This window comes from Sarcophilus harrisii, chromosome 1 (genome assembly GCF_902635505.1).
Source record: "Sarcophilus harrisii chromosome 1, mSarHar1.11, whole genome shotgun sequence".
In the NCBI taxonomy this organism is placed as follows: Eukaryota; Metazoa; Chordata; class Mammalia; order Dasyuromorphia; family Dasyuridae; genus Sarcophilus; species Sarcophilus harrisii.
The window spans coordinates 586,304,581-586,329,136 of record NC_045426.1 but is presented as its reverse complement, the minus strand read 5'-3'; the positions used below and the strand labels follow the sequence as shown (position 1 = coordinate 586,329,136).

The 24,556-nt window shown below is 31.6% G+C and overlaps 1 protein-coding gene across 37 annotated transcripts in view; it reads right to left on the bottom strand.

Annotated features, from left to right (window-relative positions):
• The window catches only part of RIMS2 (regulating synaptic membrane exocytosis 2), a 775,594-nt gene that overhangs the window by 157,190 nt on the left and 593,848 nt on the right, over positions 1-24,556 (bottom strand). For 11 of the 37 annotated variants that reach the window (XM_031947099.1, XM_031947101.1, XM_031947100.1 and 8 more), the window contains one exon: positions 13,129-13,301. The exons of 16 other annotated variants lie outside the window; for them this stretch is intronic. In XM_031947099.1, the coding sequence (XP_031802959.1) occupies positions 13,129-13,301 (173 nt within the window). Of the gene's footprint in view, positions 1-11,942; positions 12,207-13,128; positions 13,302-24,556 lie in introns of all 37 variants that reach the window. 10 more of the 37 variants (XM_031947076.1, XM_031947077.1, XM_031947080.1 and 7 more) reach the window with 1 other exon arrangement.

The following is a 24,556-nucleotide window of genomic DNA, read 5'->3' as shown; positions in this document are numbered from 1 at the left end:
CATTTTTCCCTATATAAAGGCAAGGGAGAATATTACCAGGAATATAAACCACAACCACAACCGCAACCATCACAACTATCACTACTACTCCAATTCCTTACTCCAACCTCCAATGGGAAAACAAAGTTAATCATGAAGGATTATTCTTTAAAAAAGGTCAACCACAGTAAGAAAAGAATTAGTGAACTATCCTGACATATTTAGATAGGCCCTCTTGGCTTATTTTTCATCATTTGCTCTCTATCATGTCCCAGGCATCTGTTTATCCTCCAGTCAACTTGACTTCTTTCCTTATCCCTATTTCTTATTCTTATTCTGCATTTTACTACCCATAACTCTTTTGCCAGGGACAATGTCTACCTCACTCTGGGCAACTTAAATTACACTGGAGGAAAGGGGACTGCTCATCAACAGAAAACCTCCTCACCTCACCTTGCTCTGTTTTCCAAGCCTTTTTTTTTTTTTTTTTTTGATAGAGTTCAATGGATGTTTTATTATTATCATTGCTGATGTTGGTATCACAGAATCTAAATTTTGAATTCTTCAGTAACATAATCAAATAAAGCTATTTTTATTCTCATTTTGGTGATACATATACATATAGTTATATAAATATACGCTTTGGTGAAACATATACATATGCACACACACACACACATATATATATATAATCCACATACATATATACACATATACATTTGTACATATATATTGTATGTATATATATATATATATGAATTGTAGTGTGACTACATTTTAATATTTGATAAATGTATATCATCTAATATTAAGCAGTTTTGAATAAGCTGAGTAATGGGCAATCTGTACTGTACCTTTATTCTAATCAAGCTGCTATGTTACATGCTATACAGAAAGACAAGAAGACTAAGTAAGTTTCCTGTTCTCAACAGTGTGCTTAGGTGAAGAATTATATAATTATATAATTAACTAAGCACTAGATAAAGATAGAGTCATCAGGGAGTACTTCATAGTGGAAGCAGGATATAAAGTGAGTTATTAAAATTCTATAGTAATTCAATGAGAAGCAAAAACTGGATCCAGAATGTATAAAGTTGAAAATGGATGAGCAAACCAATTTTAATTGCAGTGAAGTAGAATATTATGGGAAGAAACTAGTGAAGAGAGTTGAGGACCAAGTTGAATAATTAAGATTTTATAATAATAATAATATATATATATATATATATATATAATATAAATAGATTTTATAATAATAGAACTTACATAAATACATAATACCTTATGATTTTCAAAGTGTTTTATCATGTAAACCAGAGGGAACCTACAAGAAAGGACCCATAAGACCCTGATAATGAATAAGTAAGTTTAGGTTTATATAATTGGAGCTGCAATGTACCCCAGAGCAGAGGTGACAAACACACAGCTGCATGCAGTCTTGAATTCTCTTAAGTGCTGCCAGAACCAGATTAAAATTGGAAAATATTTAACACACAAAATATAGATAATATTACATTTTAAAATTAAGTGGGTACAAGCATCTACATATATATGGGTTAATGTTCCTATTCCTATTTGAGTTTAACAATACTTAAATGGACATAAAATTCACCCTCCTTATTTTACTAATGAGAAGACTAAAGTAAAGTGATTTATCCATGGTTACACAAGCAGTTATGGCAGAACTAAGGACTGACTCCAGCTTTCTTGAATCCCAAATCCATGTCTCTTCTACTGAGCATTTAAACAAGGAAGTACCCATGGCAACTGTGATATTTTTAGAAGACTACCCAGTAGTGTATATGTAGAAGAAAGGAATGGCTAGATATGGGGAGATTAATAAAATGACTATTGCAATAATTAAACTATGATACTCTGAGGTCACCTCAACTCAGAAATTCTGTAATTATATAACGAAAGCAATTGCAATAAGAATGGGAAAAAAAAGGGTAGGTATAAGGAAATACTATGAGTGAAGAATATGCAGAAGTTTGGGGACAAAGAGCAAAAAGAATTCAAAGATATGAACAAGATTTTAAGCTTGATGACTAAGAAAACATACTAATATTGGCAGAAGTATGAGAAGAAAAAATGGAATTAATCATTACAAAAAAAGATGATGAATTTCACTTTAAATGTGTTGAATGTGAGGTTATTGTAGAAATGTAAATCAATGGACAATCATGGGAATGCAGGACTAGAGTATAAACTTAGTTGTTGAAAGTGATTAGTGCAACTGAAGTAGATATATTGCTAAAATATGCTAGTATATTCTGATCCAGTTACACTGATCTTATGGCTATTTCCTAATTACATTTCAATCTAGTTGGGTCTGACACCTATGTTCTATATTATCCAATGATCAAATTTGTATTGTGTATGTGTGTGTATGTGTGTACATCAATAATAACTGAATAACAGCATAGTGACATTCTCTCTATAAATGTAAGTATAATAGATAAAGGATTAAATTTGGAGAAGATCTGAGTTCAAATCATTCATCAGCTCCTTCCTAATTGTATGACTCTAATTAAACGACTTAATCTCTTTGGGCCTCTTTAGCTGCAAAATGAAGGAATCACACTCAATGCTACAATGACATAGAATAGTAGTGCCTCGGAGTGAATTTGGAGCATATGGACACATTTATGACTAGTTCCATTATGTCAGCTGTGTGCTAAATGGCATGCTCTTTGATTTACTACAGTTGTTGAAGAGCCTTCAAAAGATTTCAATTGACCTCTGCTTTTAACTTTCTTTCTTGGCTAGATCTTTTCTCTTGGTTTAATTAGATTAAATATATTTGATAAGAGATAATGATATAAGGCAGAGATTGGCAAACTATATCCTGGCTTGTTTTTGCATAATCCATAGCTATTTAAAAAATAAAAAAAAATAAAAAATGAAAAAGCCAGTCTTATCTTCCAGGCAGATTTAATCCATAGGCCTGTAGTTTTTGAAACATTGCTATAAGGAAAGAAGTCTCCTGCTCTTTCTCCTCCAAGGCTGATTTGTGATTTTGTGAATATGGTTCTCAGTTCACTGTCCCAGCATTTATTCTTTTATTTTAGGTGCAGCAGGAGATAAGGAAAAGGAAGTCATTAGAAAGTCTGGGAATTCAGGAGCTTATTTCATGTAAAGTTTTGCAGCTAGCCAAACACTGATGACTTTAAGAGTGAGAAGTGATCTTCCTGATTTATCCCAGATATAGCTAAAAAGTGGATCCATTCAGCAGCAATGATAGATTTGGAAATGATCATTGTACAGCCAATGTAATATTGAAATTTTGATAAACCTGAATCCATTCTCCTTAGAAGCTAAGATTATATGGGAAAGAGAGTATACTCACAAGGTGCTCACAAGGCTTTTTATTCTTGTAATATCTTCAAAATAAACATCCTTTTGTAAAAGTTAATAGTTATTAACTGATTAAATAGAAATGGAGTTAGTCATTGGTTGCTAAAAATGGAAAGGGAAAACCCAGAATAAATGTTTAAACTGCTGGTGTTACATGAGAGACTGTGACCTTCCAAGGGTACCCAGAGAAAATCAGAGGAGATATTGAGTCTGGTCTTGGAACAGTGAATACAGAGTATAATAGATAAAGTACTTTTTCTAAGCTTAACATCCCATGCACTGCAATTTTGTTGGTGTAGGGATATCTCTGGGAAGAAATTCCTTCTACAAATCTAAAATGGCATCTGCTCTGCAAGTAATCTTCTTAGAAAGGTGCATCAAACATCAAGAAGTTAAGTGACTTGTTCAGAATCACAAAGTCAGTATATGTTAGAGGCATACATAAATTCAGCTGTTGACTTAAAAAGTAGCTTTTCTATGATGCTACACTGCCTTTTTTTGGACATGGCAAGCATAAAATAACAAAACAAAAATAAAAATAAAAATGCTTATATTTTAATAGAGAGGAATTAACTTGTTACTGAATTATTTCTTAATCATATATCTGAGTATAGTCAAATCACTTCCCAGTGAGAACAAATATAAGAATCAATACAAAACTAAAAAAAATATAATGAGAAAAGACTAGCATGCAATTGAAATAATTTCACATTATCTGTGTTGATTCATTACTGTAATTATCTTTAATGAAATTATTGCTTCTATGATTTGTGAATGACAAATGTGATAATGAGACAGTTCCACAATACTCATGATGACAAAGGCTATCAACTTTCAGAGAGAATTGGTGCATTCTAAGAATGAATCCTACTATTTAAAATTTTTCTTTGTTTTTCTTGCTATTTGGGTGTTTTTTAGGGGAGGGGATTAGGAAGATAGACAACATTGCTATTATGAAATTATGTTTTTCATGACCTCACAAGTATAGGTGATACCATATTACTTTTCTTCTCAATGGGCTGGGGAGGAGCTAGAGGGACAGACTGAAACTCAAAATTAAAAAAAAAAAAAAGTGTTAAAAATAAAAATAAATAAATGGATAAATATAGCACTCCAGGCTAAATAATACTTCATATGTGGTAGGATATTATGGACATTATTACTCTCTTAATATAATTAACATGACATTAACTTTTGGTACTTTTGACACTGAAATCATAATTATTAGCCAATAATATAGTTAATAGTTAATTTGATAAACATGTCTTTTACATTTTAATTATTCCAATATATTGGAAACTGGTTCTGAACCATATTTGTAATTCTTATTAGATTGAAAATAGGAAATACTTTGAGTAGGATGAGTTTATATTTTTTTTTAACCTAGGTTGTAAAAGCCTAGTGAATTCCTAGACACTAAATTAGCATTTTTTTCTATTAGACATATGTACCCTTACTGAACAATGTTCTGTTACTAGGAAACTAATAATCAAAATGACAATTATTTTGATCCACATCTATCACTTAAAGAATTAATTTATAGTTACAAAGAAGTTTTATGAATATAATCTCATTTGATATTCACAATCTAGAATTAGAGAACAGATGAATATAACAGGTGAGATAAAATGAGATCATATTATTTAGTTTCCTCATCTTAATTATATATAGTAAAGTTTTAGACAGGACTTTGGGGTCAACCAATTTGACTTGTAGGTTACCCTTCAACCTGCAAGTTGTTTCAACATTATATTAGTTTTGGCATTCAAGTTCTATAATAACCCAAGTATATGTTTAAATAGTTTTTTTTTTTCAATGAATAATTTCCATTTTTTCTCATTACAATATTACTTCCTGAACAACCAGGAAAAACCTTGTTTGCCAATGGTAGTTATTCATATAAAATTTGTCAACATAAAATCCATAATGTGGAAGTAAACATAGCTTCTTGTCCTCTTGCCCTCTTAGAAAGCATTTAAAAATCTGAAGTTTTTGTGCTAATCTAAAGAAAAAAAACCCTATCTCTCTCTCTCTCTCTCTCTCTCTCTCTCTCTCTCTCTCTCTCTCTCTCTCTCTTTCTCTCTTTCTCTCTCTTTTTGAGAATGGGCCTCTTTATCTCTCCTAGGCTTGAAGTATATCAGCCATTCACAAACCTTGTGCTCTTACAATATTAGTTCCAGGGCTAGTATGGAGCACAAATGGTCATAACCCCTACTACAGCTCTAAACCCAAGGACTCATTATGTATAACTATCATCCTCCCTATGCTACAGGAATTATAAGTACATATCATTATACATATCTCTTATAAAAGTTTTGAAGTATCAGTTTCAAAACAATATCCTGCTTCTCTCTAAATCAGCTATAAGAAGGACTTCTCTCTTGAAGTGATTTGGGCAAAGAACAAAGACAAAAGGCCCTCTTTTTGATCCACTTAAAGGTCTTTATCACCTTAAACATGGACTATTGCAATAGTTTGTTGGTGATGCTGCTTGCAATAAGTGTCTCCCAACTCTAATGCATTTTCCATTAAGCTTCCAAAATGATTTTCTTGATGTGTAGGTGCTAGCAAGTCACATTCCTATTTAATAAACTCCAGTGGCTCCCTGATGCCTTCTGGATCAAATATAGCATACTCTGTTTGGCATTCAAAGTCCCTTCCTCCTTCTTCAGTTTTTTTACATCCTACTTCTGGCTATGTAAATTTCTGAATAGTGGTAGTGGCCTTTTTGCTGTTCCTGAACCAATTTTCTCTATCTCCCAATGCTTGGAATCCTCTCTCTCTTTTTCTGTTATCTTCCCAGGCTTCCTTAAGCCTTAAATCAACCAAAATCCCATCTTCTCAATTCAGTTGAGTTGTTTTTCAGTGATATCCCATTTGGAGTTTTCTTGGCAAAAATAATTGGAATAGTTTGCAGTTTCCTTCTCTAGCTCACTTTACTGATGAAGAAACTGAGGCAAACAGGCTTATGTGACTTGCCAGGATTATACAGACAGTAAGTGTCTGAGGCCAGTTTTGAAACTTGGAAAGATGAGTCTTCTTGACTCTAGTACCAGCATTTTATTTACTGTTATCTATCTGTCTTGTTGCCTTTTTCAACCCTTCTTGATTCCAGTGCCCTCCTTCTCTTAATTCCTTCTTTTTTATCTTGTACATACCTTGCATTGTCTTCCACGTCAGAGTGTAAACTCCTTGAAGACAAGGACTGGATTTTTTTTTTGTTATTGTTGTTTTGGGGGGATACCAATTTTTGCATCTCCAGGGCTTATCACCATATCTGGCACATTGTAGGTACTTAATAAATGTTGAATGATTGACTAGCCTGACTGAAGGAATTCAAATTATAATTTATCTAAGGACAGTACCATCTTTCCCATTTCCTAGAAGGAGTAGGGTATTGATCAGAGGTATATCCTCTAAGAGGAGGATGCTCTTGTCACCTATGATTGTTGAGGGAAAGTCTTTGAGAAGAATAATAAAAGAAGGATTGAATAGTTTTACAGGACTAAAGTTTAATGTTTTTACTGAACTGTGTCATTTTCCTTGGTCAAAATTTCTAAAAATCAGAGATTATTAATGTTACTTCGTATTAGAGCCAGCCTAGAAAAGTACAGGGACATCTCAGAATAAGTTTTAAATGAATAAAATAAATTATAAAAAATTATGAGGATGATAAATTATTTGAAATACAATAAATATTTTAAAAGGTCATGAATTCCTGTTATAAAGATTTTTAGTTTTTATGTTTTACTGTAAAAACTCTTGCTATAAATGTAATTTTAAAATATCATGTGTGAGAAATACCGAAGGGTTAAAAGGACTATGTCAGTTTGAATATTTCTCTCTCCAGAAAATACTGTGTGATGTAGAACAATGATAATAAAAGCTGTGTCTGGCAGGGCTATGGTTAAAATGAAAATTATTGCATTAATGTTTTTCTTGAACAATAATAAATCCATTATTACATATATTAACATAAATTTTGGCTTCTTGAAAGTTTGCAGTCAAAGTTACCTAACACCCTTAAAAACTGAAGATGACTCCTCTTTACATCACATAATAATTTAATCACTTCAGAAACTGATTTTAATTCTTTCAAGAATCATAGTCATATTTCTCAGTCTCTTGAGATATATGTTATGTATATATGTATATGTATATGTATATACGTTAATCCTTACTCTTTGTACTCATTTTAACTTTCCTAGGAAATATCTTCTTGTCAAGCTATTCTGAAATTCTCTTTACAAGACAGAATGAAAATAGTTTCAGCAGAAAAGATCTCTCCATCTCCTTATTCTATCTTCTTCATATTCTTAAAAAACATTTTAGATAATAATTAACCCACATACTTTTCCTTATTCTACAGGAAAAATAATACTTCCCAACAAGATATTTTCAAATGGCTTGCAAATGACAATTCAAATGCTATTCTTCTTGTGGCAAAGCCAAATTAGAAACAGGTTATCACAAAAGTTTTAAAATGAAACAAAACAAAAAGGCCCATAGGGATGAAATGATTTGCCTAAGTTCATGTGCCTAGTTGGTCAAAGAGCTAGTTTTAAAACTTATATGGTCTTATTCACAGTAAGATGCTAATTCTACTATCATTTCCATTTTGTAGAAGATGAAATTGAGTTCATAGGAAGTTAAGTGACAGCTAAGATTACAAGCAAGTAAGTAATGACAGGTTGAAATTCAAACTTCCAGCTTTCTTTGTTTTTTCCTGTTCCATATTGTCTTCTTAAATAATTTGAAATGAAACTCCTGAAAAATCTACAAATAGATTTAAAGTCAGCTACTTATTTTTTTTTCTTTTAGAAAGTTAGCTTTATCTTTTAAAGTGTATAGATTTTAGCAGTAGCATATTTTGTTCTTACATTCTAACTCTGTTATTGGCTTCCTTTGTCCATGGAAACAAGTTATTTTCTGTACTTTTTTTCCTAGTCATTATAAAGAAAAACTACATTAGTTTAAATATTTAATAACATTGAAACATAGCAGATATAAGGTATGCTTAGGTTTTTTGGGTTTTTATTATGTTATCATTATGGTTCAGTTTATGGAACATTATTAAGTTTGTGTTTTACTAGAATCCCCTGTAATACCCAGAAAACCTATAGCAAATATCTTATTTTATCAGGCTCTTTTGAAATCAAAATGCAAAGTATTCAGTGGCAGGGTACTTGGGTTCTTTTAAGCTCTGTCATTATATGTCTGGTCTCTGAATTGGTTTTTTTAAAATAACAACTCATTTATACAGTGATTTATAATTTGTAAGTAAAAAATTTGTGAATTTGTAAATTGTTATCTTCATTATATAGATAAGGGTGCTAAAATTTAGAGATCTTAATTAACTTTTTCGAAGATATAAGGACCAATCAGGTTTTTCTGTTCCAAGTGCTTTTTAATCTAATATCCTGTTTACTTTTCTTTTTCTTTCTTTTTTTAATCTATCAGTTTCCTTTCCCATAAAATAGTGAGCATGTCAAGAATAATTTCTCTGTTGTTAATTCATCAGGTTGGTCTCTTATTAGATTTTTTTTTTTTTTGGTGTCTTGTCTTGACAACGTAGCTGCATTTACCTCTAGCATATAATTCTTATGTTGGAAAATTTTTTAAGAGTATATAAGAATTGGAGAAAATGTCATCATTCGTGTCATTAGTCATATGACTCAAATAACATTAAAGACAAATATGAACAATTATGTCTATGAATTTGCATGAAAGCCTGTGTGAATGTTACCATGGATATAAGAATTATGAAAATTTAAAAGCTCTCCTAATCCTTTGCATTTGCACAGGAAGGGATAAGTAATAGGCAATAGAAGTAAAGTGGACAATTATCACTATTATCTACAAAGTACACATAGTATATATAGTACAAATATATAGATATTTATATATAGAATACATCTTCAGGCATACTTTTATTTCCAGGAGGAGGATCTCTTGGTGGGAGAGGAAAAAACTATTTTCTGAAGATTCTTAGAGTGAGGATAACTCAATATCCCATATATAATATCAAAGGATTTAGTCAGAAGCAACTAGGTGGCAGAGTAGAAAAAGCACTGAGCCTAAGTTCAAATCTAGCCTCAGACATTTCCCCAGACATTTATTAATCCTGGGATAGATCCTTAATCTCCATTTGCTTCCACTTCCTCAAGTGTAAAATAGAGATAACAGCACCTCTATCATAGGATCATTGTGATGATCGAATGAAATTATATTTATAAAGCATTCACCATAGTGCCCAGCATTTATTAGATGCTTGATAAATGCCTACTCTTCCTAGCCTAGAAGCAGATGGAAGCTTCTATTTATTCAGCAGGTAACTGAAAAAAAATCCATATATATGTTTTACTGTATCACAAGCATTTAGGAAAATGATATTTTTTCTTGTAACTTAGATTAGGGAACATTTAATAACACCACTTATAACAAGAGGAGTAAGTAGGGACTATCTCCCTTCTCTTATAACATACTACATACTGCTTAATATTTTGGTACTTTTTATGGCCTTGACATCTAAATTTATGAGTGATATAATATCACAACTTTACTCTTGAGAGAAATCTAACAGGCATCTATATGTTGCTATCACTGGAGTTTATGGAGTGGAAATTAACTTAGCAAGGGGTGAAGTGACATTTTCAACTTCTACAGGGAAAGGAAAAGACATTGTATGAGCATTTCCCAAAACTACATGGAAAATCTTTATCTGAATTAATGAGACAGTAGTCCTAGGACATAAATTAGAGAATTTTCTTCAGAAATAAATTTTAAAAAAATCTTTTCCTAGTGTAATTAAAAGTAATTTAAATCATTAAGTTAGAGAAATTATCAGTTTAGTCTAAAATTATATAACACATGCAACATCTAAAATATCATTATTAATTTAGTGTATGATACTAGTTAACATATGACACTTTGTGAAAGTGAAGAAAATAAAATGTCTTAGGTGATCTGATTAGACAACACTCCCATTAGGAAAAATGATTTCCCATATTCAAGCCTTAATAAAGCCTAATCAGGAATTATATTAGCTTATAATGATCCAAATTTTTGCATAATATACATGTTGATGACCAATCATAAGTAAAATTATAGTTTAATTTACCAAAACGTCAAATTTCTGACTAATTCAAGGGAAATTTTAAGAAATCAATTGCAATAGACAACTTTAGAAAAACCATTGGCCATAGAGTCTTGGTTCAAGTTCCAGTTGCACCCCTTTCTAGATGTGAGGCTTTGGACAAGACATTTAAACTTTCATCACCTAGAAAATGAAGTTTTTGTAGTAGATGAACTTCAAGATCTTTTCAATCTTTATTTTAATGAGTTTAAATCTTTAAGATAACTGGATTTGATATGAGAAATTTCAAATTTTTGTATTACAATGTATTAATTTATTATTTTGCTCTTCTGATATTTTTATGTTCTGTTCCCTACTTGATACAGGGGATACCACAAGACTTGCAATTAGGAAGATATATGAGCTCAAATAATGTCTAAGATATTTATTAGCTGTATGACCCTGATCAAGTCACATCTCCTGGTTTCAGCTTCCTAATCTGTAAATTGGGAGTAGTAATGAAGTATATATACTTCATAGGGTTATGATAAGAATAAAATAAGATACATAAAATATTTCACAAACCTTAGGATACTATATAACAGTCATCATTATAAGGTACTAAAATTGTATGTTTTTATAACTTGCTTTTTCAGCTTGTTTACTTTCCATCATATTATCTTCATCTACCCTAAAAACTAACCAGTTATTCCAATCAAGCTAAAAGCTGTCATGTCTTAAATAAAACCTCCCTCACAGAGAATTCCTTGATTGTAGTATGTTTTTTTCAAGGAGAGGAATCATTTTGTTACATTTACCTTAGAATAAATTTAATTAGGACTAACTTCCCAGGATATTTTCTTATCTATTTTATTTCTGTTGTTATTGTTATGGGATGGGAGGCCTCAAAGGAAAGAATACTGAAAAGCCCAGAAACACCTTGATGCCCCGACTTCTCAGGCACAATTTTCTTTTGTTACTATATCAACATTGGCTGGCTATTTAGTCATTTATTTCTGAGTCTTCTTGTTCATTTTTAATTTATTTTGCATAATTACCTAATTATTTAGTAAGTAGGCTAAAATTTTCAACAGTTTCTAAGTTTTACTATTATAAAGACTTGGTCAAAATATATATCATTTATACAAACAGTATTTTGAAATTTGTGCAGATTCTAGAATATATGTCAACTTTATTATCAAATTCACATAATATGATTGATTTAAATGACTTAAAAAAGAAGTCTTTAACTTAATCTGATTCAGCACATGTGAACAATCTCACAAATTAAAGTTCAAAATTATAATTCAGTAAACTGAAATTGAAGTTACATGAGTATGACTGATTATTAATTGGCATGATTTCAATAAATTATAGAAGAAAATTTTAAGGCATTCAAAAATTGTAACAAGAATGAAATAGAAATAAAAAAGAAGAAAAATTAAACAAATGAAATGAAACAGTTTTCAATGCTGAGGAAGAGGAGCTAAGTTACTTATGAGAAATCTCTACAGAAATAAGTAAATATTACCTGTCATCATCTTGAGAGAATCGTCTTTGTAAATCTTTTGAATTACACTGTTCTGTTTCTTTACTTTCCTCAGTTTTATCTTGCTTTTTTTCCTCACCTCCTGATTCTCTGTTTTTTTCATTATTTGAATTTTTTGTTGGCTTTTCCCCTTGTTCTTTTTCAATACTTCCTTCTTCCTTCAGTTCTTCTTCCTGTTTCTTTTCCTCAGGAACTATCTCCTCATGCATATCCCCTTCTTGCCCACCCTCCTCTATTTCTTTTGATCTTTTGTAGACAACCAAAATTGAAGAAGGCATGCAAACAAACAAACAAAAAAGAAAGTCAGGGGAAAACATGCATATAATACACAAAAATAAATTAAACAGAAAAGAAGATGAAAAAAGTAAAATAGGAAAATATAAATCAAAATTCTGTATTATTTTTAAAGTCAAAAACTTGTATTTACCAAAAAAAAAAAAAAAAGCACTAAGGGGCCAACTTACTCAGAATAGTTTGTAAATCACATTTTCCCCTCACATGAGGCTGTATGCAAACAAGGCAAAAGCATATGGAATCTGTGTTATAGATACTTTTTTTTATCCCTGAGGAATAATTACATTAATTTTTTTCACTTGATGTACCTGAAATTTTTATGGATTAGATGTAAAATATAACTTCCTATTTTAAAGGAATCTACGAAGTGCATTTTGAATTTCCTTACAAAAGATTTGTTTCATGCATCTGTGAAAACTTGAGTAGTATAATTGAAATTCTATTAATAAAAGTGTTAAAAACTGTCCTAACTTTTTCCATATTCAGCAAGCATTCTAGAAAATAGCTATATTCAATAATTTAAATCCCCATATAGCCCATACATGTTAATACAAAGTATTGACATATATATAAATACAATTATTTAATTAAAATAGTTTACATGAACAAAAAGTAAGGACATTGCTACCACTGCGTATTGTATAGTAGAAGAAATTCTTACTGGCTTCAAGAAAAATTTTTCCTGTCCAAGAAATTTGAAATAATATCCTAATAATAATGTGAATCATGCCTCCAATGTTCTTTTACCTTAATGCTTGATGTGTATTGTGTATATATAGCTTTTAGGAAAGTATACTTTGGTTTTCTTCAAAGGAAAAATCAAAGTCACTTATAATACATCAAGAGGTTGACCACTTAAGTTCCATTTACTCACCTGATTTTCTTATTTCCTCTTGGTCTTTCTGATTGGACAGACATATAACTTGTGCTGCTGAAACGAGATGCACTGCTAGTCCTTGATACAGCTGACACATCACTTACATCACTGTCTGAAGATTTAGTGGAAATATTGTCCGCCCCTCGATGAAGATCTCTCCCTGAGCGATACTGTTAACACAGATCAACAAACATATAGAAGTTATGAGCACAAACACAAAGCAATCTTGTCTTTTTTTTTTTCTTTCAGGATCTAAATTTTTCACAGGAACACCACTATTTAGAAAAACTCACTGTACTGTTTCTAACACAAAAGTAAAAAACAATTACCCCAAAAGAATAGTTCAATGTATACAAAATTATTTGTTTAGACAGATGGCATTAGAACATTTTTAGAATATTTTAATCTTGGTCATTAAGGCTTTTATATTACAATGAGTTGTATTGTAAGAGGAGAAGACAGAAGGAAAAGTGTGAGAGAGTGAAAAGAGAGAGGAAAACAGTGAAAGAAATATAAGGATTTTGTTTAATAATAAAAATGAAGATTTTGATTTTCAAATAAAAAATCATTATTATAAAATGTTTAATTGTATTTACAAAAGCTAAAGTACTATTGATCTCTTTAACAATTTGCTTTCCACTGTCATGTTTCCGTGAAAACAGTATGATGCCTAGAAGCCAAATTATCACATCACCAGGTAGAGAAACTGAAGATCTTCATTTGTAAAGACAGTTCTTTAGCAGAAGCTTCCAACATGAAAAGCTTTCCACAAAACCACATATATAAACATACATATATATGTACAATATACATGTATGAGTGTGCATATATACACATAAGTATGTGTGTGTGTATGTGTGTGTGCATGTGTGTAATGTCATTATAGTTTGGTATAGTTGGGATGGTGGGAAACAATGGACTAAGAGTCAAAAAATTGTAGTCTAGTGCCAGAATTTTCACTAATTACCCATGTAATAGGGGAAAGATCATTTCACTTCTCAGTGTCTGCTTGATTTTATTCTTCTGCAAAATGAATGTTCTGGCTGAATTTAATAGTCATCTGAGTCAAAGGGGAACTTAGATTTCAGCAGCCTCTTCTCACTTATGAAGAAAAATTCCATTAACACAATGAATGCAATTAATTTTTCAGAAATTTTCCTGAACCTTCTAGAAGACATTTATACTACAAATATATATTGTAAGTCCTAACAAAATCTTATCTTTCTCACTCCATGCTGACAAATTCAGTTTAGCACCAAGAGGCATGGTAGCAAGGAATAAATCCAAAATTTGTTTTAAAAATTAACTTTTAAGTTTTGTCCAGAATACCACTTTAATAAATGTATCCAAAACATGTGAAAGTTTACTTCATTTCTTCTCATAAAGAGGTAAGGCATTAAATTAAAAACCTTAAGATTTGATGTAGATATTAAGTTATATACATTAAAATTTAAATATTTAATTTACCAAAGTTGCTTGGTGAATAATCAGAAAGCATTTATTAAGTGTCTACTCTATTCCAGGAACTATGCTAGGTGCTGATAATATAGATACAATACCAAAAAATTAAACAATCTCTCTTTTCAAATAACATTTTACAATGGGAGGTGACATAGCCATAGTTAAATATATTCAGAATAAGTGCAAAATACATACATTTAATTAAACACAGAGTAGTCACAGGCAGGTTAGGGAGGCACTAGCAATTGGAGTATCAGGAAATAAATATTTTATTTAGAAGGTGCAGTTTGAGGTTTAACTTAGAAGAAGAGAATGATTCTTAAGTGGCAATGGGAAAGAAGTACATTCCAGGCATGAGCAAATAAAGACTTGAAGTCATGAATGAAATGTTGTATGTATCAGAGAGAAAGCCAGTTCAGGTAAACTACAGAATATGGGAAGAAGAATAATATATAAGGATGGTGGAAGGAGGATAGAATCATGTGGTGAAGGACTTTAAAAGTCAAACTGAGGAGTTTGTATTTAATTGTAGAGATAACAGAGACAAACTAGAATTTATTGAATAGGGGAGCCATATGGTAAGATCTGTGTTTAAGGAAAATTATGAGGAAACAGTAAAGCTTCTGAATTTAAATGTAATTTAGATTATATTTTGCATGCAATATGAAATAAGTCAAATCAAATTTGAAGCTATATGTTGAGAGGACCACCTGAAGCAGAAAGGGTATCAACAGAAACAATATCAAATATAATAGATTATTTATAGTATCCATACAATGAATTATTTTTTATTAATTGACTGAGACATAACTGGAAAAATAATTATATAAATGGAGCAAAGCAAAATATGGTCAGAGAAAAGGATGAGGTCTCAATTTGTGGTTGCTTTAATATTATAAATATGTAATATTATTCTTCTAGGAAACAACAGAACTAATTTCAGAATAAATATTGGGTCATTTTCTCAGTTAGCCAGCATAGTGCCAAATAAAAGGTGCATCAAATGCTTACAGTGTTTAACATTCAATTTACCAGTGTTTCTGGAAAGTGGCTCTAATGAGTGTTGACTAAATTTGTTCTGATTTTTTCCCCTAGACATTTATTAAGTCTTTGCTATGTGTCAGATATTATGATAGGCACAAGAGATATAAAGGCCAAAAACAGTTATTGTCCACAAGGACCTTATATCAGAATGAGGAAGACAATGTTTCAATAAATAGATGTGTTTAAATAAATAGATACATATGAATTATATGTAGAGAAGTTGGAAAGAAATGTTAGAGACAAAGAGTGAGGAGGATCAGAAAAGGCTTTCTGAAAAAAGATGGTGTTGGAACTGAGTCTTAAAGGGAGCCAGGAAATTTAAGAACAGGTTAGGAGGGAGAGGGAGCATTATAAGAATGGTGCATAAGCAGAGAAAAGGCAATGGAGATGGAGAGCAACGTAAACTAATATAGCTGGCTTGTAGAGTACACAAAAAGAAATTTTAAAAAAGACAACTAGAAAGGTATTATTTTATATCTTCAAGATAATATTTAAGACACAATTGAATTAAATTGCAACCTATAAAAATAGACATAGTCATAGACGATATCTTAAACTTTATTTTCTAAAATTGTTAAATTGATATGCTGAGACTAATTTTTATTATCTAATTAAATACAAACTATAAAATACTATACAGTACACATATTCTTAACTATGGAATAAACATGTTCCTAAACTTGTGTTTAAAGCAAGCACAGATACTGAATCGTATTTTGCCATTGAATTCCTTTGTATGCCTTGGAAATACATTTTTAAGAAAACATTTTCTTCATAGTTACAAGCAAATTAATACTGGAGTATTATAAGTAGCTTCTTCCTCTTCTATAATGCTAAAATGGCATTATGACCAATAGCCTTGTCCAATTATTTGATCTTTATCTTCAATGAAACATGTGGAAATCAAAGCTTTTTGAACTAAAAAGAGAACTACCTATAATCAGTAACAACCCAGTGCAACCTTAGTGCAAAACTTGCTCATGCTCTATTCTTGCTATTCTTCTGCATTGTGATCTTACATTGCTCAATCACTTCTATTAATTTTCCTATTTCTTTACTGCTATTCTGGGTTTCTTTTCCCTCCTGTAAAAATATCATTCAGTCAATCAAAAAACATTTATTAATGATCTCTTGTATAACAGGTACTAAATGCTAAGAGAAACAAAGAAAGGCAAAAGACAATCTCCCACCCTCACCCCCCAAGGAGGACTCACAGCTTAATAAGAAAGTCAGCATACAGATGATACATTCAGGATTAATTGGAGATAATCAACAAAGAGAAGGCATAAAAATCAGGAAATATTTCTGATAAAAAATGAGATTTTAGCAGGGACATGAAGGAACCTAAGAGACAGAGATGTGAAAAGAGAATGTTCCAGGTCTGGGGGACAGCCAGTTAAAAAGCAAAGATTTAGGAAATGCTGTATTTTGTTCTCAGAACAGCAAAGTCAATGTCACTGGATAGCAGAATAAATGGTGGGATGAAGGCATAAGAAGACTGGAAATGTAGGAAGAGGCCAAGATATGAAAGGCTTTAAAAGCCAAAAAAAGAGGATTTTATATTTGTATATATTATAGGAAGTCACTGAATTTTACAGATTAGAAAGTGATCTTATCAGACTTGTGTTTTAGGACTATGTGTGAGATAATTGAGTGAAAGATGGAAAGGAGTAGAGAAGTACTGGTGCTAGAAAAAGCAATCGTAAGGCAGCAGTTTAGGTGTGTAAAATGATGAGAATCTGACTTCACCAAGTCATGGCTGTATTAGATGATAGAAAGGGACACATATGAGAAATGTTATGAAAGGGCTCTTTCCTATATTCCTGCTAAGCCTCAACTTTAGGTCAGCTCCTACACCTTTAATTCTATTCACTATGCTGAATGTTTCTGGAGCTAAACATTAGGAGTTAGATGGTTAGGGGGTTCAGTGAATGCAATGGATAGACCACTGGGCAGAAGTCAGAAATTTACTGATGTTGTTGTGCAAGTCTTGTTCTTTCTAGCTGTGTGATCTTGGGCAAGTCACTTAATCCAATTGCCTCAGCAAACAAACAAACAAACAACAACAAAAAATCTCAATATATCCATATACCATGCTCCTTTGCTCATACTTAGAGAATGAAGTGAACATTTTTGGTTTTTGCCAACCTAATTCTTTCTGTGTTGTTACTGATCTTATTTAAGCTTATCTCATTAATTAACCTTTCTTCCTCTTCTCATCCATTTCTCATTATCACCTTCAATTTTCTTTTTTTCTTTTTGAAAGTTGTATTGGTAGAATTTCTTTTTACATTACAAATATTTATAATTACCCTCTATGAAAGCTCTCTTGTAAAGTCAAACAATTGATCACAATTAACAATATAGTGACCTCATCTGCATATGCATGCAATATTTTACATCTCTAGCATAAACACCCCAAATCTCCTAATTTTAATTTTATTTTTACTGTTTTTAGCTTTTTATTTTCAAAATATATGCAGAGATAGTTTTCAATATTCACTCTTGCAAAACCTTGTGCTCTAAATATTTTCTCCCTCCCTTCTCCCCGCCCCCTCCTTTAGTCATCAAGCAATCCAATATATGTTAAACATGTGTAATTCTCCTATACATATTTCCACAATTATCATGCTGCACAAGAAAAATCAAATCAAAAAGTAAATAAATGAGAAAGAAAACAGAAAACAAGCAAACAACAAAAAATGTAAAAACATTATGTTGTGATCCACATTCAGTACCCACAGTCCTCTCTCTGGATGCAGATGGTTTTCTCTATATTGAAATTGCCCTCAAATCACCTCATTGATATCACCTCAAAGAAAGCCATGTCCATCAGAATTGATGCTATTGTTGTGCATAATGTTTTCTTGGTTCTACTCACTTCACTTTGCATCAGTCCATGTAAGCCTCTCCAGACCTCTCTGAAATCATCCTGCTGGTAATTTCTTATTGAACAATAATATTCCATAATATTCATATACCTTAACTTATTCAGCCATTCTCCAACTGATAGGGATCCATTCAATTTCCAGTTTCTAGTCACTAGAAAAAGGGCTGCTACAAACATTTTTGTATATGTGGGTCCTTTACCCCCTTCTTATGATCTCTTTGGAATACAGACCCAATAGATACACTGCTGGATCAAAGAATATGCACAGTTTGATAGCCCTTTGGGAATAGTTCCATATTGCTCTCCAGAATGATTGGATATGTTCATAACTCCACCAAAAATGTATTAGTATTTTCCTATCATCTTAGTCAAGCTGAGAGGTGTGTAGTAATACCTCAGAGTTGTCTTAATTTGCATTTCTCTGAACAATAGTGAGCTAGAGCATTTTTTATATGACCAGAAATCCAAACTTCTCTTTTAAAAAATGTTTTTGTTCAATTAGCAAAATTTATTTTTTTACTTCCTGGTCCCAAGTCCTTAAAAAAGGAAAAAAATCTTATAGTCAGCTTTATAAATTGTAAACTATTTATATATATATATATGTATATATACATGTGTATGCATTTTTCTCTTCCTCCCATTCCTTTAAAAAAGAAAGTAAACAAACACACAAGTCAAGCAAGATTCTCAATAGTGATAAACAAATTACACATGCACATGTATATATATTTCTTATTTTGCACAATAACCTATCATTTCTTTGTCAAGAGGGATGATCACTTTATTAAATAGTGTTTTAAAAGCTCTCAAAGTTATATGTCTTTATTGTGCCATTAATGTATAAATTGTTCTGGTTCTAATTATTTAATTCTGCATCAGTTTATAAAAGTCTTCAGAACTGTTCATTCTTAAAATATTTATATGATAGTATAAATTGTTCTTCTGGTCCTGTTTACTTTATTCAGTATGGATTCATGTTTTTCCATGCCTCTTTGAACTGAAATATCTTCATTTCTTATAGTTTTCCATCATATTTATATGTAGCTATTCCTCAACTGGTGGTCATAACTTTACTACCAGTATTTTTTTTTTGCCAAAAAGAGTTATAATTTTTTACATATAGTAATCTTTCCTCTTTTGTATATAGCCATAGCAGTGGTATTTCTGGATCAAAGGAGATGTACTGCTTAGTAACTTTTTTTTGTAAAATTCCAAATTGTTTTTTGGGAATGCATCTATGCATTTGAGCCTATCAACAGTGTGTGTCAATGTGCCTGTTATCCCACAGTCTCTCCAAAATATATAATTTTACATTTTTGTCATCTTTGCCAATGTGATAGATGTAATATGGAATCTCAGGTTTGCTTTGAATTGCATTTCTCTCAGTAGTTATTTGAAGCATTTTTTTTCTTCTAGAAAATGTCAATTTTTTCCTTGAGAATTGCTTGTTCATGACAATTTTCAAATGAAGGAATTAAAGCCATTTCTAATCATATAGAAATGCTCAAAATCACTATTGATTAAAGAAATGTAAATTAACACAACTCTGAGGTACTACTTCATACCTGTCAGACTGGCCAAGAGGATAGGAAAAGATAATGAATAAATGTTGGAGTAGAAACTGGGAAACTGGGAACAGTAATGCATTGTTCGTGGAGTTGTGAAATGATCAAACCATTCTGGAGAGCAGTTTGGTACTATGCCCAAAGAACTATCAAACTGTGCATATTCTTAGATTCAGCAGTGTCTGTACTGGATCTTTATCCCAAACAGATCGTCAAAGAGGGAAAAGGAGCTATCTGGGCAAAAATATTTGTAGCAGCCCTTTTTGTAGAGGCAAGGAATTGGAAATTGAGTCAGATTTCCCATCAGTTGGGGAATGGCTGAATAAGCTATGGTATATTAATGTAATGGAATATTATTGATCTATAAGAAATGATGAACAGGCTGATTTCAGAAAAGTCTGCAAACACATACATGAACTGATGCTAAGTGAAGTAAACAGAATGAAGAGAATACTGCACACAGTTAACAACAATATTATGTGATGATCATTTGTGATAGACTTTGCTCTTTTCAACAATGCAGTGATTCAAGGCAATCCCACTAGACTTCTGATGCAAAGTGCCATCTATATCCAGAGAGAGATGGAGACTGTATATTGATCAAAGCAGAGTATTTTTACCAGTTGTTGTTTGTTTGCTTGGCTTTTTTCTTTCTTGTGTTTTTTCCACTTTGATCTGATTTTTCTTGCACAACATGACAAATATGGAAATATGTTTAGAAGAATTTCATATGTTTAATCTATAACAGATTGTTTGCTGTCTTGGGGAGATGGAAGGTGGGAGAGGGAAGGAGAAAAATCTGGAATGCAGAGTTTTACAAAGGTGAATGTTGAAAATTATCTTTGCTATATCTGGAAAAATAAAATAGAATTGGAAAAAAATAAAATATTTTAAATAATGGAGGGAATTGCTTGTTCACATATACTTTGATCAAGTGGGGAATATTTCTTTTTCTTGTAAATTTTAATTCATCCTTTATTTAACTGGAGAAGGAGATCTTTATCGGAAAAACTTAAAGCAATTTCCCACTTAAATGTGTTCCTTTTAATCTTAGCTTTATTGGATTTTTGTATAAAAACTTTTAAATTTTCTATAATATAAATTATTTTTATTTTCTATAATACCCTTAATCCCATGGCTCATTCCTACCTATTTGTGTTTAAATCTGCCCTATCTTTAAAAAAAAACATAACAAAACAAAACCTTTTAATGGATATTTTCATACCCCCTAAAGTTAACATCTTTTATTATCCCCCTTCCAGAGCGTAAGTCAAATGCTGTGCCATACTGTGTATTCACTGCTTCTACTTCTTTACAATTTAGTCCACTCTAATCCATCCTAAATTCAGCTCTAAAAATGATCTTTCTTAAAGCTCTGGTCTAATATCACTACTCTATATATTAAACTCTAATGCCTTCCCTTTACCTTCACAATATGAAATTCTCTGACTTTTAAAGATGTTTAAAGATGTTTAAAGACTTTTAAAACCTGTCCCCTTCCTACATTCTGAGTCTCTTAGTCTCTTTACATTGTACTTTCTTCTGAGTATTCTGATTCAAAGATACAGAACTTTCTCCTTCATGCATCATAATTTACTTTGCTGCTCTGTGCCTTTTCAGTGGCTGTCAACCATTTTGGAAAGTTCTTTCTCCTCATTTCCACCTTTCCTGCTTTGCTTCAAGAGTCAACTCAAATCTCACCTTTCTACCAACTAACTATTAATATCTTCCAAAAAAAAATTACCTCTCATTTTGTCTCCATTTTTCTAGTACGTACATAGTTGTTTCCTTTTGTCTCCCTGAAGAAAATGTAAGCTCCTTACGGGTAGGAACTGTGTTTTCCTCCCTTTCTTTTTATTCCCAGCATTGGGTACAGTGCCTGACATATATTAGCATCCAAATTAGTACTTATTGACTAAAATACATTTCTAAAATGGAACTCATTACATTTACCTTCAAACTAACTCTCTTCATTTCTTCTATGTGCAAAATGTCTGCCACATTTTAGGCACTTAATAGATGTTTGCTTCTGTGTTGATGAAAGCATCATCCTTTAATCATTGATGTTTACAACTTCAACTTTTTCCTCTCCTTCAATCTTATTAGCTAATCAATTACTTTTTCTGCTTCCATGTCATTTCTTCTACCACTTAACCTAGCTCAGTCTTATTAACCTAGCTCAGGGCCATATTAACTCTTACTTGTACTATTTTATTAATTTAACTGTTCTCCCTTCTCCTATGTTTCCCTCTTCCATTCCATCCAACAAAAAGCTAACATAATTGTATTTCTAAAATACAGATGTGACCATGTGATCATCCCACAAAAATTGTCAATGGTTTCCTTTTGTTTCTAGGCTAAAATACAAATCCCTAAAGTAACCACAATCTGGCTCACAACTATCTTTTGAATTGTATTTCTCAACCAGATAGTTATATGTTGTACCTTACATTTCATCTCCTACACCCACACCAGATCTGCAAATTATTGTTAAAAACAAAAGATAACAGGGTAACATTTTATACCATATAAACACATTTTAGTATTATTAAAGATCATGTGGCTGAAATATCCTACACTAAATATTGTTAGTGATAGCATCTTTTCTACAACTGAACACCTCAAAAATGTGCTAATTACTCCAGAACTGGGAAGGGATTATAAAAATTAGACTATATATCACCAATGACAAACCTAAAATCTTACCTTTGTGGTATATGGAATTTTGAGAGACAAGTTTTCAGGTATTAAAAATCAATTTATAAATTAAGCCAGCCAATTATCAATAAATTGATGGTCAATGGTCTCTGTTGGTGGCCAAAGACTCCAAGAGAGATTTCTGCAACAGTATAAAGCTATGTCTGTCTTCCTGACCACGAATTACTAGAACCTCTCCAGTTAAGAGAAAAGCAAAGCATGATTGGTAGTTTTTTATTTTTTTAAATATAATAGTGTATTATCTTTCCAATTACATGGAAAGATAGTTTTCAACATTCATTTTAATGAGATTTTGAGTTCCAATTTTTTTCTTCTTTCCTCCCTTATAAACTCCTTCCGCAAGAAAGCAAATAATCTAATATAGTTTATACATGCACAATCATTTTTAAAATATTTGATATGAATGATGTTGAGAAAAAAATAAGAACAAAGGAAACTGCAAAAAAGAAAAAAAAAGATGAAATAATATGTTTTGATCCACATTCAGTTTTCATAGTTCTTTCTCTGGATGCAAATGGCATTTTCCATCCCAAGTCTACTGGAATTGTCTTGAATTACTGTATTGCTGAGAATAGTTAAGCCTATCATAGTTGATTATCATAAAATCTTGTTGTAACTATGTACAGTGTTACTTTAGTCCAGCTTACTTCACTCAGCATCAATTCATGCAAGTCTTTTCAGGTTGTTCTGATATCAGCCTGCTCATCATTTCTCATAGAAGAATATTTCATTATATTCATATACCATAACTTAATCAATCATTCCCCAATTGATGGACATCCTCTCAATTTCTAATTCTTTTCTGCCACAAAAAGAGTTGCACATATGGATCCTTTTTCCTCTTTTATGATCTCTTTGGGACACGAACACACTAGAGTCACTGCTGGATCAAGAGGTATGCACGGTTTTATAGCCCTTTAGGTATAGTTCCAAACTGATTTCCAGAAAGATTAGATCAGTTCACAACTCCACCAACAACACATTAGTGTTCCACTTTTCCCACATTTCCTCCAATATTTATCATTATCTTTTCCTGTCATCTTAGCCAATCTGACAAATGTAAGGTGGCATCTCAGAATTGTTTTAAATTCCATTTCTCCAATCAATAGTGATGTAGAGCATTTTTCATATGGCTATAGATAGCTTTAATTTCTTCATCTAAAAATTGTCTATTTGTATCCTTTGATCATCTATCAATTGAGGAATGACTTGTAATCTTATAAATTTGACTCAGTTCTCTACACATTTTAAAAATATGGGCTTCATCAGAAATACTGGCTGCAAAAATTGTTTACCAAATTTCTGCTTCTCTTTCTAGTCTTGTCTGCACTGGTTTTGTTTGTGTAAAAACTTTTAAATTTAATGTAATCAAAAGTATCTATTTTGTATTTCACAATGTACTCTATTTCTTGTTTAGTCATAAATTCCTTCCCTTTTCCAAGGATTTGACAGGTAAATTATTCCTTGCTCTCCTAATCTGCTTATGCAATTATCCTTTATGTCTAAATCATTTTGACCTTATCTTAGTTTAGGGCATGAGATGTTTTATCTATGTGTAGTTTCTGCCATACTATTTTCCAATTTCCCCAGCACTTTTTGTCAAATAGTGAGTTTTTGTCCCACTTGGTGGATATTAGGATAGGTGGATATAGGCACTATCCTATAGGCACCTATATCCTATAGGCACCTATAGGCACAGCACTTATAGGATAGGTGGATATAGGAGGTAGGCTAAGAATTCTCAACT